This window comes from Anomaloglossus baeobatrachus, chromosome 6 (genome assembly GCF_048569485.1).
Source record: "Anomaloglossus baeobatrachus isolate aAnoBae1 chromosome 6, aAnoBae1.hap1, whole genome shotgun sequence".
Classification (NCBI taxonomy): domain Eukaryota; kingdom Metazoa; phylum Chordata; class Amphibia; order Anura; family Aromobatidae; genus Anomaloglossus; species Anomaloglossus baeobatrachus.
The window spans coordinates 63,795,973-63,815,362 of record NC_134358.1 but is presented as its reverse complement, the minus strand read 5'-3'; the positions used below and the strand labels follow the sequence as shown (position 1 = coordinate 63,815,362).

General features: G+C 46.7%; 1 protein-coding gene across 2 annotated transcripts in view; it reads left to right on the top strand.

Annotated features, from left to right (window-relative positions):
- Positions 1-19,390, top strand: part of EMC2 (ER membrane protein complex subunit 2) — a 142,553-nt gene that overhangs the window by 2,927 nt on the left and 120,236 nt on the right. Inside the window, exon 2 of one of the 2 annotated variants that reach the window (XM_075352954.1) lies at positions 1,078-1,120. In XM_075352954.1, the coding sequence (XP_075209069.1) occupies positions 1,081-1,120 (40 nt within the window). In that variant the 5' untranslated portion in view covers positions 1,078-1,080. Of the gene's footprint in view, positions 1-1,072; positions 1,121-19,390 lie in introns of both variants that reach the window. The other variant, XM_075352955.1, reaches the window with a different exon arrangement.

Genomic DNA, 19,390 nt, shown 5'->3' with positions numbered 1-19,390 from the left:
ATATACACAGGCGCCACCTACACTCAGCGTACAGCCATATACACAGGCGCCACCTACACTCAGCGTACAGCCATATACACACACACATATATTTACATAGATATTTGCCAGTTGTGGATGTAACCGTATCACATAATGCACTGCGGCACTGTCAGTTGTGCAGCCGAAGTTCGCGCCCACATCATAGCCATGGTAACCAGGGACCAGTGCAGGCGGATCCCAAATTGTGTGCTAAGCACAATTCTGTTCCCAGTCTAACATTGTGCTCCCCATACCACATCTAGGTATAATGAGGTGTAGTGAGCAGTAAGGAGACGTGGCCGGGTATGTCCGCCCTTGCCTGACATTGCCATGCTTTGAGTGATGTTGCAGCGAGTGACGAGACATAGCGGCACTGATGAGAGACGGAGAGAAAAAGAAAAAAAAATACGTATACATTATGTTTATTTACAATAAAAATACACACAGCCTTTAACACATTTAATTAGCCCCAAAAGCGCAAACAGTGTGACACATCTCCACTGCTCCTGTCAGCACCACTAAGCATAGACAATGTTCATGTCACCGCACTCCCCGTGCGACAGCATCGGCCTGTTTCTAGTTTGTAATAAATAGTTGTTGTTTTATGGAGCCTAGATGCTGGATTGTTTTCTACTACGTATAAACTGTGTTGCCGTTTTCTAGAATTGCAGCTCAGATCAATAGGAAGTGAAGATCCGTACAGGACAGCGGTTACTACACAATGCACGGAGCTGCGGTGTCCCCACTCTGTACACTATAGCTGGAGGTGCAGACAACTGATTAATGGGGTGCCGGGTATTGGACACCCATCAATCTAATACTGATGGCCTTACCCTATAGATAAGGCATTACCGAGTGGTCCAGGGAAAATAAGATATCCGCTTTTGACAGTGGAGGGGATAATGCACTGATTCGTGGGGGCCGACTAGTAGAATAGGTGACTTTTATCTCACTGCAAAATGTCCTGTAGATAGGTGAGAACTTTTCCTGTGGAAACCCCTCTGTGGGTGTTATATACTCTTGTGTTCTAATATATACGTATATTTTTGGTTACAGACAATGGCCAAGGTCTCTGACATGTATGACGTGACGTGGGAAGGTAAGCCGCGCCTGCTTTGTGTTAATATCATGAACATTGTGAATCATTAAATTGTGATAGTTTGACTTCCAGTAGTATCTAGACATAGGCACATCTAATATGCATCCAAAATTCTGCCTTTTCCTGGGAGATTCCACGTTGCCTGAGCCACTAACAAATTGTACACCCCCACCCCCACCTAAGGTTCAGGGTCTGTGCAGAGGCGCATTGTGAGAGATTGAGATTGTATACAAACAAGGTCCAGCGGTCAGGTGTCCCGACTGTAGAGATTGTATAAAGGTAGGGTCCAGTGGTCAGGTGTCCGACTGCAGAGGTTATATACAGGTAAGGTCCAGTGGTCAGGTGTCCGACTGCAGAGGTTATATACAGGTAAGGTCCAGTGGTCAGGTGTCCGACTGCAGAGGTTATATACAGGTAAGGTCCAGCGGTCAGGTGTCAGACTGCAGAGGTTATATACAGGTAAGGTCCAGTGGTCAGGTGTCCGACTGCAGAGGTTATATACAGGTAAGGTCCAGTGGTCAGGTGTCCGACTGCAGAGGTTATATACAGGTAAGGTCCAGCGGTCAGGTGTCAGACTGCAGAGGTTATATACAGGTAAGGTCCAGTGGTCAGGTGTCCGACTGCAGAGGTTATATACAGGTAAGGTCCATTGCTCAGGTGTCAGACTGCAGAGGTTATATACAGGTAAGGTCCAGTGCTCAGGTGTCAGACTGCAGAGGTTACAGTGCCTACAAGTAGTATTCAACCCCCTGCAGATTTAGCAGGTTTGATAAGATGCAAATAAGTTAGAGCCTGCAAACTTCAAACAAAAGCAGGATTTATTAACAGATGCATAAATCTTACAAACCAACAAGTTATGTTGCTCAGTTAAATTTTAATAAATTTTCAACATAAAAGTGTGGGTCAATTATTATTCAACCCCTAGGTTTAATATTTTGTGGAATAACCCTTGTTTGCAATTACAGCTAATAATCGTCTTTTATAAGACCTGATCAGGCCGGCACAGGTCTCTGGAGTTATCTTGGCCCACTCCTCCATGCAGATCTTCTCCAAGTTATCTAGGTTCTTTGGGTGTCTCATGTGGACTTTAATCTTGAGCTCCTTCCACAAGTTTTCAATTGGGTTAAGGTCAGGAGACTGACTAGGCCACTGCAACACCTTGATTTTTTTTCCCTCTTGAACCAGGCCTTGGTTTTCTTGGCTGTGTGCTTTGGGTCGTTGTCTTGTTGGAAGATGAAATGACGACCCATCTTAAGATCCTTGATGGAGGAGTGGAGGTTCTTGGCCAAAATCTCCAGGTAGGCTGTGCTATCCATCTTCCCATGGATGCAGACCAGATAGCCAGGCCCCTTGTCTGAGAAACAGCCCCACAGCATGATGCTGCCACCACCATGCTTGACTGTAGGGATGGTATTCTTGGGGTCGTATGCAGTGCCATCCAGTCTCCAAACGTCACGTGTGTGGTTGGCACCAAAGATCTCGATCTTGGTCTCATCAGACCAGAGAACCTTGAACCAGTCTGTCTCAGAGTCCTCCAAGTGATCATGAGCAAACTGTAGACGAGCCTTGACATGACGCTTTGAAAGTAAAGGTACCTTACGGGCTCGTCTGGAACGGAGACCATTGCGGTGGAGTACGTTACTTATGGTATTGACTGAAACCAATGTCCCCACTGCCATGAGATCTTCCCGGAGCTCCTTCCTTGTTGTCCTTGGGTTAGCCTTGACTCTTTGGACAAGCCTGGCCTTGGCACGGGTGGAAACTTTCAAAGGCTGTCCAGGCCGTGGAAGGCTAACAGTAGTTCCATAAGCCTTCCACTTCCGGATGATGCTCCCAACAGTGGAGACAGGTAGGCCCAACTCCTTGGAAAGGGTTTTGTACCCCTTGCCAGCCTTGTGACCCTCCACGATCTTGTCTCTGATGGCCTTGGAATGCTCCTTTTGTCTTTCCCATGTTGACCAAGTATGAGTGCTGTTCACAAGTTTGGGGAGGGTCTTAATTAGTCAGAAAAGGCTGGAAAAAGAGATAATTGATCCAAACATGTGAAGCTCATTGTTCTTTGTGCCTGAAATACTTCTTAATACTTTAGGGGAACCAAACAGAATTCTTGTGGTTTGAGGGGTTGAATAATAAATGACCCTCTGAATAAACTTTTCACAATTTAAAAATAGCTGAGCGCTATCACATGCCGGCGGCCGGTCGCTCAGCTGAGCGCTCTCACATGCCGGCGGCCGGTCGCTCAGCTGAGCGCTCTCACATGCCGGCGGCCGGTCGCTCAGCTGAGCGCTCTCACATGCCGGCGGCCGGTCGCTCAGCTGAGCGCTCTCACATGCCGGCGGCCGGTCGCTCAGCTGAGCGCTCTCACATGCCGGCGGCCGGTCGCTCAGCTGAGCGCTCTCACATGCCGGCGGCCGGTCGCTCAGCTGAGCGCTCTCACATGCCGGCGGCCGGTCGCTCAGCTGAGCGCTCTCACATGCCGGCGGCCGGTCGCTCAGCTGAGCGCTCTCACATGCCGGCGGCCGGTCGCTCAGCTGAGCGCTCTCACATGCCGGCGGCCGGTCGCTCAGCTGAGCGCTCTCACATGCCGGCGGCCGCTCAGCTGAACGTTCGGCCACCGAGAGACAAAATAAAGTTTGTGATTTAAAAAAAAAAAAAAGAGCATGTGCAGTGAGATCCTATGGATTGCGCTGCTCAAAAAAACGTTACATGCTGCGTTCCTTCCGCCCCACGCAGCGTCAAAATAACGATGCTGCGTCGTCTTGCGGATGCAACGCAGACACTTGCGTTACACTGTGTCGTCCATACAAGTCTATGGAGAATAGCGCAGTGCGTTAACGGACTATTCTCCATAGTGACGGAATGCGCTGAACGCAGGTGTGAAAGTGGCCTAATCATGCTCTTAGGCTGCACTTTGTGGCACAGACAGGGGCTGTTTATTGAGTATGATCTGCGGCGTCTTCCAGTCCCAGCATTACCAGTGAGATTTGTGGAGCCTCTCCCCACTGTGTCTGATTGATGGCTCTCTGCCTGTGTATTTATACACCTGTCAGTCTATCTTTGCTGTGCATGGATAAGTCAGCGAGGAGGGGGGGTGTAAGACATGAATACTCCCAATTAGGGAGCTGTCCCCTGCCCATGCTCCAGGTTCCCCTTAACCCTTTCTTATGCCTGTGAGCTGCCTGATATTGTAGACCTAATACCTGTGGTTCTCCTGTAGCCGGATGTATGTATTGTGCTTTTTGTCCCAATGCAGCTTATCTGGGGAAACCCAGAACATTCTGTTTCAGTTAGACCTAAGGAGGCTGGTGTACTTGTGAAAATCCATATAAAAAGTGACTAGATAATTTTCAAATTAAAATGCTCATTTTCACATTAGGCAGGGAAACTTTAACAAAGGATTAAAAAAGCCACTCTGAGGCCCTGTGCATTTTTTTGTCATGGATTTGTAGCAGAAAAGGTGCGGTTTTTGTTCATGTATGAGAAATCCAAAATACTGTGCGCACACTGCGGTTTTTTTTTTTTACCTACAGGTTTTGCTGCAGAATTTCTACAGCAAAAAGAAGCTGCATGTCACTTCTTTTCTGAAGGTACCTGTGGTTTTACCATTAAATTAATGGTTAAAAACCCCAGGGACGAACCGGTGGAGAAAAACACACAAAAATCACGGTAAAACCTCATGCGGATTTTGGGTGCGTTTTCAGTGCGGTTTTTGCTGCGAGTGTTCAATTCTGCCAGAGGGTGCAGCTTTTAGTTAAGAAACGCACAGACCCTGATATGGATTTTTAAAGTAAGGGCACCAGGTCAAAGAGCTATTTTTAATAATGAGTATAAAATTTGGTGCTCGAAAGGCTTTAAAGGGGTTTTTTGGTTTTGGAAAACTCATTGGCTGCAGTTTAAAAAAAAAAACCAAAAAATAAAACACGCAAACAAAACAAAACTTTTTTTGTGTTTCACTCACTCTCCCTGGGTCCAGCACTGAGTAACTGCCGGTGCTCCTGGTGTCAGCCATCCACTATCCACTGTGGCTCTGGCCGAATTGACAGCACAAGCTGATCAGGGCAGCTAAGCTAAGTTATTGTCTGCAGTGCGGTCCATGTGACGTCAATGGTGCATATGACACCTGTACCAGAGCCTCGTCACTGGACCTGGTGAGGGTGAGTACAGCATGTTTTGTTTTTATTATTTAAACTGCTGCCTGGTTAAAGTGGTTTTCTGAAGCAGACAAACCCTTTTAAGATGACTATAAACACTAGATAAAAGTAACTTGATGGTTGAACAAGCATTCAGCAAACAATTTTCAGTTGAAAAATTGATAGTTCTGCAGCCACTAGTAAGGGAATCTGTTACCAGGGTTTTACCACTTAATCTGACAGTTGCATTAGGCCAGTTTCACAGTAAAATGCACACATGTCCCTCTGTGTTCCGTGATTCATGGCACCTGTGGGTTGTCCATGTGCAATCTGTGATACGTGATCTGTTATCAGTGATTGCACATGTACGTATGCTCACCTTTCCCGTTCCTGCTCTCCATGGTGCTGAACTCCTCGGCTCTGCAGCATCCGCCCACCGCACTCTGCAGCTACTTCCGGGTCGGCTATGGCTGCATTCATAAATATTCATGAGCCGGTCAGGAAGCTGCAGAGAGCGGCGGCTGCACAGAGCGTCGCTGGAAAGGTGAGTTGAAAATGTTTTTTATTTTCAATGTATGTATTTTTCTGGTACGAGTTTCACAGACCACACCCTAGTGTGGTCCATGGGACATCAGTGATGCCAGAAAAAACGGATATGTCTCCGTACGGCAATCACGGACACACGTGTACGCCGCACGGAGACAAGGTCAGTGAAAAATCACTGATGTGTGCGGAGAGCCATTCATTATAATGGGTCTGTGTCTGTCAGTGATTTTGGTATGTATAAAAACTAGTACGTACGTACCAGAATCACTGACGTCTGAAAGAGGCATTTTGTTGACACTGAGACCTTATTTCCAGCGATGTGTCACTAAGGGGTACTTCTCACATAGCGAGATCGCTGCTGAGTCACGGTTTTTGTGACGCAGCAGTGACCTCATTAGCGGTCTCGCTGTGTGTGACACTGAGCAGCGATCTGGCCCCTGCTGTGAAATCGCTGCTCGTTACACACTGCTGTGGTTCATTTTTTTGCTTGTTGCTCTCCCGCTGTGAAGCACACATCGCTGTGTGTGACAGCAAGAGAGCAACGATCTGAATGTGCAAAGAGCAGGGAGCCAGCATCTGGCAGCCTGCGGTAAGCTGTAACCAAGGTAAATATCGGATAACCAAGCGAAGTGCTTTGCTTGGTTATTCAATATTTACCTTGGTTACTAGCATCCGCCGCTCTCAGGCTGCCAGTGCTGGCTCCCTGCACACGTAGCCAGAGTACACATCGGGTAAATAAGCAAAGCGGTTTGCTTATTAACCCGATGTGTACTCTGGCTAGGAGTGCAGGGAGCCAGTGCTAAGCGGTGTGCGCTGGTAACCAAGGTAAATATCGGGTAACCAAGTGAAGTGCTTTGCTTGGTTACCCAATATTTACCTTAGTTACCAAGCGCAGCATCGCTTCCACGTGTCTCTGCTGCCTGGTCACTGGTCGCTGGTGAGATCTGCCTGATTGACAGCTCACCAGCGACCATGTAGTGACGCACCAGCGATCCTGACCAGATTGCTGGTGGGATCGCTGGAGCGTCGCTAAAGTGTGACGATACCCTTACTGGGCTGCCTGCTGTAGTTTTGACCTCACTTATCTGCAGGAGATTATCAGTAGACGACTAGTAAACCTGCTGCTACTTAATTTAACTCCATATTTGAAATCTTTGTATAAACCCGCTCTCACCACTGCTTGACTTCTTTCTGCCTATGAACAGTGTACACAGGAGGCTGCCAAATCAGTGGTGTGCGCGGGGATATTCTGCATTCGGAGAACTAGTAGATCTGCAGCAGATAAAACAAGGACTTTATCAAAGCTCAGTAAGTGACACATCGCTGGAATCAAGGTCTCTATGTTGCACTCAGATGGGGGAGCAAAGACCTGGTGAGAGATTCCATTTAGAGGGGTTTCTGCTAGATTTTTAAGTGATCGCTCTAAAGCTATGCTGAAAGGAAAAGAAAAGCATGATAGAATTGAGCAAAACGATTTGCAGGACTGTGGTCCTGTGGCCACATTGCTAGTCCTAGGACAGCGAACCAGAGCCGTACAGACTGCGTTCTATGTGCCGGCACGCATCAGGACGACGTCATGCCAGGCATACTAAGTAGAAAATTCGCCAGGGATGCTGACAGTAGGCATTTTGTGGGGCTCTGGTTCGATGGCTATAGACTGCCCATTTGGGCACCCGACCAAGAGCCTGCGAGTATTTTTGCCTAACTCTTGGGCTAGGGTCACACGAGTGCATAGATTTACTAATGACACTGCTCCAGCCGTGCGCCGAGTGTCATTTTACTGCGAACGGATTCCCCCACATGTGAGATTCGGAGGACAGGTGCGGAGAAGGGGCGGAGATAAACTTCTCCATCTTCTCCATTGTCTGTCTCTGCGTATATCAGAGCGATGACGTCAAGTGCAGACCGATGTTTCACACACACACACACACACTTGTATGAGAGCGCGTGAGCTGATATATGCTGCCAATCGGTGCTTGCTGCAATTTTTTCTTTTTTCCCTCAGTCCAATTGTAGCTGAGAAAGCCTTCCAGATCTGACCTGACCATTGACTAACAATTAAGGGATACACCAAAATATCCCAATAACAAACTAGAGCCAATATAAAAGGAGTTTTTTTTTATTAATGGTAAATATTTATTAAAAACATAAATGACAAATTACATACAATTAAAACCTACATAAAGCAAGGAAGCAGCAGTGTGAAACGTGCGTTGGAGTGAGAGGCGGGGAGGCTGGTTGTGCGATCCACCATGGCTACAGGTCTGCTATATGTTTTTTAGGGGGCAGTTTGGTTTTGTGGCTATAGTATTTTACTATTGAAAGGTCAGCCTGTGACCACATTACTGACCGCATTACTGTCTCAATTGTTGTATACTATAATTATTCTGTTTTATATATATAATTATTATACCTAATGTCCATGCTGGGTTGCATAGCCTGTCTTCCCTGCCTTTGGGTTTTATGTAGGTTTTAATTGTATGTAATTTGTCATTTATGTTTTTAATAAATATTTACCATTAATAAAAAAAACTCCTTTTATATTGGCTCTAGTTTGTTATTGGGATATTTTGGTGTATTGCTGTTTTGTATATCCTGATAGGATTAATAAATTTTGTTTAAATCCAGTTAAACCGTCTAATTTGGGTATATAACAATTAAGGGAACCTGTCAGGTCCGATATGCACCCAGTACCACGAGCAGTTCTGGGTGCATATTGCTAATCCCTGCCTAACCATTCCTGTATACACTAGCATAGATAAAGAGATCTTTAGAGAAAGTATTTCTAAAACTCTTTTACTGTATGCTAATGAGCGCAGGACTAGTCCCCTGGGCGTTAATTCCCTTGGCTAGTCGGCCCCATTAGCATGTTAGTACGCCCCTGTAGGTGTACTAACATGCTAATGAATGTGCAGCGTCAGAGGATGATCTCACTCATCTCTATGCTGCCATCGCGGCCCGACGCTGGATTTCATCTCTGCGCATGACCCCGGAGTTTTGGTCATGCGCACTACTTCAGTTTGAAGCCAGGACGCGTACACTCGCCTTCATAGTGCGCATGACCCAAACTCCAGGATCATGCGCACGCAGCCGTAATTCCGCATCAGGCGGCGATGGAGGCGGAGAGGTGAGTGAGATCATCCTGTGACGCTGCACATTCAGCATGATATGACGCCCACAGGGGAACTCAATAGGAAGTATAAACTTTACCACACAAATAGTGAGAAACAGGACAGCAATTTTATTTTAGGAATAAGTATCAGATAAATTCCAATGTTATCGTTTAGGCTCAGCCTGAGCCTTATCCACGGAATATTATCACAATGATGGTAGTAACGCATCAATTGGCAAAATCGCCACCAAAAGATTAACGTTGGAATTTATCTGATACTTATTCCTAAAATAAAATTGCTGTCGTATTTTTCACTATTTGTGTGCCGGAGTTTATACTTCCTATTGATTTATTCTTTTGCTCCTGAGCACCACCCAAGTAGTTGAGCAGGGACTCATTTTTCTTATTAGCCAGGGGAACAAGTTGACAAGTTGAGCTCCCACAATCCCTCTTACCAATTCCTCTAGCTATATATCTGGGGCTCTCTTAACCCCTTAACAACCGCGGGCCGTAAAATTACGTCCTAGCGGTCATAATGTTACTGCCCGCGGGCTGCTGGCGGCAGCATGCTGCGATCGGCACACATCTCAGCTGATTTTCACAGCTGAGATGTGTGCCTGCTAGGCACAAGCAGAATCGTTATCTGCTCGTGCCGTTTAACCCCTTAAATGGCGCTGTCAATACGTGACAGCGCCATTATAAGCGCGATCGCGGTAAACTTTTACTTACCGCCCGATACCGGAAGTCACGTGACGTGATCACGTGACTTCTGTTAGTTGTCATGGTAGCACAGGGTCATGTGATGACTCCTGTACTACACATGCCAGCGGCACAGCAAAAGAGAAAGAGAGCGTATCTGCTGTTTACAGCTGTATAGCTGTGATCAGCAGATAGTGCAGAACGATCGGATTGCTGATCGCAATAGCCCCCTAGGGGGACTAGTAAAATAAAAAAAAAATGTTAAAAAAAAAGTTTTAAAAAATGAAAAAAAACAAAAAAACCTAAAAGTTCAAATCACCCCCCATTCGCCCCATTAAAAATTAAAGGGTTAAAAAAATAAAAAATATACACACATTTGGTATCGCCGCGTTCAGAAACGCCCGATCTATCAAAATATAAAATCAATTAATCTGATCAGTATACGGCGTAGCGGCAAAAAAATTCCTAACGCCAAAACGACTTTTTTTGTCGCCACAACTTTTGCGCAAAATGCAGTAAGAGGCGATCAAAACGTAGCATCTGCGCAAAAATGGTACCGTTAAAAACGTCAGCTCGAGGCGCAAAAAATAAGCCGTCACTGAGCCATAGATCACGAAAAATGAGAACGCTACGGGTCACGGAATATGGCGTAAAACATGCACCACTTTTTTCGGTCAAACTTCCGATTTTTTTTTTTTTAACCCCTTATATAAAAGTAAACCTCTACATGTTTGGTGTCTACGAACTCGCACTGACCTGAGGCATCCCACCCACACATCAGTTTTACCAAGTGAACACAGTGAATAAAATATCTCAAAAACAATAGTGCTATCGCACATTTTTTGCAATTTTTCTGCATTTGGAATTTGTTTGCCGTTTTCCAGTACACTATATGGTAAAACGGAGGGTTTCATTTAAAAGTACAGCTCGTTCCGCAAAAAATGAGCCCTCACATGACCTTATTGACTATAAAATAAAAAGTTACGTCTCTCCGAAAAAGAATGGCGAAAAAAAACAACAGAAAGCGAAAAATCGGCCGGTCGTCAAGGGGTTAAGGGGTGCCTGCATGAGGGGTGCCTGCATGCGTGTGCCAACTTTTGCAAAGTGCAACGTTGCTAAGTGCTGGGCAGTTATTTTAATGGCAGTTAGTCAGGGCAGTTAGTCAGGGCAGTAGTCAGTTACTCTTTGACACCTTTTGTGTCAACCATGACCATTTTTTCTATCCTTACCATCCTATTTGCTTTTACCGTCCACTTTCACCGCCCTGTCCCCCCTCCATCACCACTCATCCACATCAGCCCCTCTCTCCTCCCCTCCCCTATGTACAGCTCCCAGGCTCTTTTCACCTATCTGAATAATCTCAATCCATCATACTCCAGGGTCTTGCAGAAAAAAAAGATGCCACGACTCCAAACACCATCTGACCTTTCTCCTGTTACTTCTACTTCTCTCAGGCGATATCTCTCCTAATCCCGGGCCACCCCATGCTAACTTTACCCCCTCCCCCACCTCCCATAGAAACCCTGCTAACCTCATTGACATTAGTTGTACACCCTCACTTCCCTCTTTTAATTGTGCTCTTTGGAATCCACGGTCTGTATGTAACAAGCTTTCTTACATCCATAACCTCTTTCTCAATAACTCTTAATCTACTAGCCCTCACTGAAACCTGGATTCAGGATTCTGACACTACTTCCCCTGCCGCCATTTCTCATGGTGGTTTACACTTTTCACATTCACCAAGACCTGAAAACAGACATGGTGGTGGAGTCGGTTTACTCCTGTCCCCTCAATGCACTTTCCAGGTCATCCCCCCAGCTCCATCACTCTAATTCCCATCCTTTGAGGTACACACCATCAGACTCTTCCATCCCCTTTCCCTCAGAGTTGCTGTCATATACCGTCCACCAGGCTCACCCACCCAGTTCCTTGACCACTTTTCAGCCTGGCTGCCACACTTCATGTCCTCTGAATTACCAACCCTTATCCTAGGAGACTTCAACATCCCCAGGAACAGCCCCTCCTCCCCATCTGCATCCCAGCTTCTATCTCTAACCACCTCCCTTGGCCTTTCACAGCTCTCATCCTCTGAGACATATGAAGATAGTAACACCCTTGACCTGGTCTTTATCCGCTTCTGCTCAATCTCTCACTTTGACCACTCACCTCTTCCCCTCTCTGACCACAACATCCTCTCCTTCAAGCTCACAAACCCTCGTCTGCCCCAGCACACTCCCACCTATCACACATTCAGAAACCTACAGGCCATTGACTCTCAGACACTTACAGACTCTCTACACTCATCATTGTCCCCTATCTCCTCACTTTCCTGTCCTGATCTGGCTGTAAACCACTACAATGAAACACTCAGTAGCACCCTGGACCAAGTAGCACCCCTCACTCTCAGAACCTCCAAACACACAGTAAAAAAGCCTTGGCTCACATACCAAACTCGATTTCTTCAGTGATGCTCCAGGAGAGCCGAACGCCTATGGAGGAAAACCCGCACACCAGAAAACTTCATCCATTACAAGTTCATGCTAAGGACCTACAGCTCTTCCCTTCACCTCGCTAAACAGACCTACTTCACCACCCTTATCTCCTCACTATCCAACAATTCAAAAAAGCTCTTTGACACCTTTCACTCCCTCCTCAGTCCCAAAGCACAGACCCCTATCACAGACCTTCATGCTGACCACCTGGCCTCTTATTTCACAAAGAAAATAAAAAACATCCGCCGAGAGATTAGCTCCCATCACCAAGCCTTGTGAATCCCATCCCTCGCCACATCCCATCCAGCTCACTTTCCACATTTGACCCAGTCACAGAGGAGGAAGTCTCCAGGCTCCTCTCTTCTTCTCGTCCTACCACTTGCCCTACTGATCCCTTTCCCTCACACCTACTCCACTCTCTCTCTCCGGTTGTCACCACTCACCTAACTAAAATCTTCAATCTCTCTCTCTCTTCGGGTATCTTCCCCTCCTCCCTCAAACACTCTATCATTACTCCATTATTACAAAAACCTTCTCTTGATCCGTCCTGCACAAGCAACTACAGACCAGTCTCCAATCTCCCCTTCATCTCCAAACTCTTGGAGCGCCTGGTCTACTCTCGTCTCACCCGCTACCTCTCCTCTCACGCTCTTCTAGATCCTTTACAGTCTGGCTTCCGCCCTTTACACTCAACAGAAACTGCTCTTGTCAAAGTGACCAATGACCTACTGACAGCAAAACGTAAAGGTGACCACTCTCTGCTTATCCTTCTTGACCTCTCTGCAGCCTTCGACACTGTTGACCACCATCTCCTTCTCTCTATGCTCCATTCTATCGGCCTAAAGGACACCGCGCTTTCCTGGTTCTCTTCCTATCTTTCTGGCCGCTCATTCAGTGTATCATTTGCTGGCTCCACATCTTCTCCTTTTCCTCTCACTGTTGGGGTCCCTCAAGGTTCAGTCCTTGGCCCTCTTCTTTTCTCCCTCTACACTGCCCCAATTGGAATGACCATCAGCAGATTTGGCTTTCAGTACCATCTCTATGCTGATGACACACAGCTATACACCTCATTCCCTGAGCTCACCCCCGCTGTACTACAGAACACCAGTGACTGTCTGACTGCAGTTTGCAATGTCATGTCTGCTCTCTATCTGAAACTTAACCTTTCCAAAACTGAACTTCTTCTTTTCCTTCCATCTTCCAACCTTCCTCAACCTGACATCTCTCTCTGTGTGTGGCACAACAATAACTCCAAGGCAGCAAGCCCGCTGTCTGGGTGTTATACTTGACACTCATCTCTCCTTCACCTCCCACATACAATCTCTTGCCCGCTCCTGCCGCTTGCACCTGAAGAACATCTCTAGAATCTGCCCCTTTCTCACAATGGACCCCCTAACTAGACTCTCTCCTCTACAGTCCATCTTCAATGCAGCAGCCAGGGTCACCTATCTGGCTAACCGCTACTCGGATGCCTCTGCTCTGTGCCAGTCATTGCACTGGCTGCCCATATATCACAGGATCCAATTCAAACTGCTTGTTCTAACCCACAAAGCTCTCCACAATGCGGCACCCACCTACATCTCCACCCTCCACTGTCTATCACCCCACCCGTTCTCTACGCTCTGCAAATGACTTTCGACTAACATCCACACTAATTCGAACCTCCCACTCCCGAATCCAAGACTTCTTCCGAGCTGCATCAAACCTCTGGAACGCTCTACCCCAAGAAGTGAGGACGAATCACGACTTACTCAGCTTCAGACGCACCCTAAAAACGCATCTTTTTAGGGTGGCCTATCACAATCCCTAGCCAAACTAATTTCACCTAATCCCTCCACATCTTTTCAGATAAGTACCCCACGTCAAACTCCATGGCACCCAAATGCATCTCAAGGTCCTGGCCAACTGATCCACGAAGCCATTATCTATCCCCCATTTTCTTGAGATGGCTGGATTGTCATTGTAAATAAGCACTTGTACCTTGTCCCCCCCCCCCCCCCCCAAATCTCACTGTAGATTGTAAGCTCTCACGAGCAGGGTTGTCTTTTTTCCCTTTAAATTATTGTATTTTCGATGACTGTTACTTGTTTGTATATGATCCTTCTGAATTGTAAAGCGCTGCGGAATATGTTGGCGCTATAAAAATAAAAATTATTACTATTATTATTATTAAATAACACCCAGGGGACTAGTCCCTTGCGCTCATTAGCATAAGATAAAAATACTTTCCTGAAGATTTCTTTAAAGATCTCTTTATCTATGCTAGTGTATACAGGGACGGTTAGGCAGGATTAGCAATATACACCCAGACCTGCTCGTGGTTCTGGGTGCATATTACACCTGACAGGTTCCCTTTTAAAGGAGTTGTCCGACATTAGCTTAACAAAACTTTTTGAGTTTATCTGTGCTGTATTGTCATATAAATCACACCTACATTGTTATTTTTTGTTTTCTAACTTTTGTTCCTCTTGAATTATCCCTTTATTCTCTGCAGCTCCTTGTTTACATTCAGATCCAGCAAACTGACCACTTCCTGTGCTGAACCTCAGTCACAGCTGGCACCGCCCGACCTCAGTGTCCAGCCTCACCCTCTGCCCGCCCCCTGCACACACATTCCCTGTCAGTATTCTTCCCCAGCACCTGACCTGGTATCACTACAGCATTGCAAATAACAGCCCCACATATGGCTCTGCACCGCACACGCACACATATGGCTCTGCACCGCACACGCACACATATGGCTCTGCACCGTACACGCACACACATGGCTCTGCACACGCACACATATGGCTCTGCACCTCACATGCACACATATGGCTCTGCACATGCACACATATGGCTCTGCAACCCCCCCATCCCCATCGGGAACACATGTGGAGTACATACTCACCTGTCCTCGGTCCCCGCCGCTCCTGCACGTTCGCGCACTGTCTGTGTTCTGGCCATATCAGCACAGTAGTGACGTCACCGCTGTGCTGAAGAGAGCACAGACAGCCGGAGGGACAGTGATGAGAAGCAGCGCTGCGCTGCTTCTCATCAGCACTTTCAAATGTACCGGCATCGGTGATCTGTGATGCCGGTACATTTGAATGTGTGATCCTGAGCAGGGGCCCGGTGCTGGAGCTGACACCACGGCAGCTGCCGCCAGGCCCCGCCCCCAAGTCACGGACCCCACAGCAGTGCAGGGGGAGGTTACTGGAGAGTAAAAGAGGTGCGGGGGAATGTGTGGGAGGGTGCAGGGAATGGGGGGCGGGGCTCATCACACTGTACAGCCCAGCAGGGAGGCGACATGCTGTTCCACATTTGCATGTCAACATGGCCCTGCCCATGTTGACATGAAATGACCGGAAGCAGCAAAATCGCGGCAGGAGCGGTCACATGACCGCTCTGAGCCGGGGGAGAGGGGCTGACAGCAGGGCAGGTAAGTGGTCTCTATCTACTTACCTGCCCCAATGTAGCCCAATAGGGAAATAAAAAAAAAAAATGTCAAAGAAGCCGGATAACCACTTTAAGCCGAGTGCAATGCCGGATTTTCTCACATTTCACACATCTGCAATTTTAAGATGGTCTAATAAATTTTGTTGATTTTAGATTTCTAATTTGCGGGACTCTCCTTGGATCATGGATCACCTCCTTCCTTTTCTGCAACATTTTAAAGGGGTTCTGCAGCAAAATGTAATCACCTAATCACACAATAGGTGATTACTTATTGATCAGTGGGGTCTGACGGGTTGGACACGAACAGATTTGTAGAACAGGGAAGATTTATTAGTATACTATGCAGAGGCGGCTTCTGCACCAAACCGTGCAATACCTTTATAGCCGGGTTTATAGGTCAGCTTCAGTCCTCCTTATGGAAACAATGGTCATGGGTGCACATAGACAGGGAAAACAAAATCCAAACCAATGTCCAAGAAGCAGAAATCTACGGCAGACACCATCCAATTTTCCAAAGTGCTTTATTCCATCACCTTGTGCTTCTACGGGACCCGTAGAAGCAAAAGGACGTGCGAAACGTCCGTCGTCCATTAGGGGGCCTGCACTCGCCGCTCTCCCCGCTACTTTTAACTGCACATGATGATGACAGGGAAGATTATACCTACTAGAATGGATGCCTGACTTGGTCTCAGAGAGAATGAATGGAGCGGCGGTCGGGCTTGTGGACTTATACTACCTACTAATGGAGATAAACTTGACCTATAGAGGATGAAGATCTGATCTCTGCAGATGCCGACCGATCAGCTAACCTGAGGATGAGTGCTAAGATATTTGCATAGGGCAAGCCCTTTAATTTGTCATCATAGCTGAGCGTGCATATATTTGTGGAGAAGGGCATGAGAGAGCGATCGTACAACACCTGATTGATGTGTATGGACACCCAACCCGGACAGTCTTACCTTCCCAAGACGTTATGCCCTCGTTTGACAACTCAGAAAGGCAGATTTGCCTTTTGGTAGACAGCTCCAGTAAACCGAAATTTGCTCATCATCCATAATTTTCTAAAACTGGGCAGATGAGGACTTTTCAGGGGAATTTTTTTTGTCTTTTAGGATTTTTTTTTGCTTTTTAGGCAATGCTGCAAGTAAAAACACGAGCTAGTATTACAGTACGTGCGCGGCCAGAACAGTGCGACCTTTGTATTGGCTTACCATCTGCTCGTATAGGCATTTCCACGGCTCAGCATCAGGCCGCAGTCCAGAAACAGGTGATCCACATTAAGCTGTCACTACGAACATCACAACCAATAAACTTTTATTCATCCTAAAAAATCCCTGAGCCTTTAATTACGGCCCGAAAAGACCAGAGATGTTTTTTTTCCACAAAGGAGCTGGAGTAGTCATGACCAGATAAAACAAGCCGGGAGCCAGGCTAAATATCTGACGTGAAGCAGCAGTGTCCAAAAGGAAGTCTGCGAGCACTAAGTTTTCGGTGTGGAACATCACCAGGACTTCCCTTTGAAAGAAAATACGGTTTAGCAAATCTTCTAATGCCGTCCTAAGTACTGGCAGCAATTTACATTGTTGTTTTTGCTCGAAGTGCCATTCTAAAGGTAATGTGGGAAGCGTCCACCATAGAAGAAAGCTCTCATGTGTGGTGGCTTCATACCTAGGCTTGATGAAGGGTCACATCAGGTAAGATGACTGCAAGGAAGACCCACCAATGCCCCATCTCCAAGTCATTGTTGTGAGGATATAGGGATATATTGTAATCTATCAAGCCATATTCCAATAGCAGCTATCTTGTCCAGATACCACCATATCTCCCTCTTAGGAGAAGCCCCACCTGTTAAGACCTAAAGGCCCAGTCACACACAACGACTTACCAGCGATTCCGACAACGATTCCACCTGATAAGGATTGCTGGTAAGTCGCTGGTGAGATGTCACACAGTCAGACCTTACCAACGACACAGTAACGATACAAATCGCAGTAGCGACCAGTATAACGATCTCAGCAGTCACTGTGACCCTGTCACACAGTGTCAAACACAGCGATGTGTCCTGCCCAGCAGGACATCGCCTTTGAAGAAAATGGCCTGGACCATTCAGCAGCGACTAGAGATCTCACAGCAGGGGCCTGATCGCTGCTAGGTGTCACACATAACAAGATCGCTAACGGGATCGCTACTAGGTCACGGAAACCGTGACTCAGATGCGATCTCGCTCTAGCGATCCCGTTGTGTGTGATGGTACCTTAAGGAGTCTTCATTCAATCAGTATGCTAATTAAACCTGAGGAAATGGTCTTTTAGGCAGTTGTTGTGACTGCCTCCCCCCCCCAGTGACACTGCAGAGAAGTGACAAACTAAATAGAGAAGTCAATTACAATCTAGACTGAGAGAGAATAAATCTTTAATATCTCATGAGCTGTGCTTTCCGTAAACATGTCAAGCAGAAATATTGCATCCAGACATTCAGACGATTCTTGCACATATTTTATATAGGTGTGTGACCTCTGTAGGTATCCCCGCGATCAGCTGTGATCACTCGAAACCAGGCAGTAAGTGTTCAGTTTCCCTGCAGCTCCCCACTGGAGGAATAAAGCATTGCATGGTATTCATTCAAATCAATGTGTTGTTTGTAGGACAGGTCAGGACCTCCAGAGCAGGAGACACGCTCTGTAATTGACAAAAAGAACAGTCGGTGTCAGCTCACCTAATTCACCAAGGTCCGGGCCCGCATGAGTAGCGTGAAAAGACCTTGGCGGGGTTTGCAGGATCCAGATAAAGAAAAAACACAAAGGACTGGAACACAATGGAAGGAGGAATGAGATAAAACATCACATTTATTTCTTCAGTAAAAATATTTTGCAGGCAGGTAGATCCACAAAATTAAACCCACACTGAAGAAGATCAAGAGAACCTGACGCGTTTCGGCTAAGCCTTATACATTTTTTCCTTTATAGACGTTTAGGAGAAGTTTTATCTCATTTCCCCTTCCATTGTGGTACAGTTCTTGCGGCGCTGGTATTAGTTTCCTTTGTCTGGATACACTTTGTACTTGCTCTCGAGGATAGAAGGGTCTTGAAGAAAGATCATCCCTAGAATTGTTCTCAGTTTCCTTCTGGGGGTTGCCTGCCTAGTCATTCTCACTTCTGATCAACTCATTCTTGGAAAGTGGTGTAATGCTGATCAGCGTAATATCAAACCTAGATGCCTTCATCAGGCATGACAGCGTGATGTCGCCCTTTGATCACATTGCCAGGGCACTATAAGAGTGTCAGTCTTTGTCAAACCCTTTAGATGCTGAGGTTGCTATTCCCATGGCTTCTAAGGAGTTATCCCTAATCCTGGGTTTTGCAGATGGGTGTATGTTAGGGGTCAGCTCTCGAGCCCCATGATTTTTCCATAACTGTACTGCATTTCTAGTTAAAGGGAAACTGTTAACAGGTTTGTTCCATATAAGCTGCGGCCACCACCAATAAGCCCTTATATACAGAATTCTAGAATACTGTATATAAGAGCCCAGGCTGCTATGTATATTGTAAAAAACACCTTTATTATACTCAACTGCGGGGCAGTCCAGTCTGATGGGTGTCGCTGCTCTCGGTCCGGCGCCTCCTCCCTTTCTTCCATCGCCGTCCTCCTTCCCAGCTCTGTGTATATGACGCGTCCTAGGTCATCCACATACAGGCCGGCATTGCGATTCTGAGCATGTGCACATTGATCTGCCCCCCTGAAGGCAGAGCAAAGTACTGTAATGCGCAGGCGCTGGCAAAGGTCGAAGACTGTTCGCGCATGCGCACTACAACATTTTGATCTGCCCTCAGCCGGGCAGATCATAGTGCGCTTAC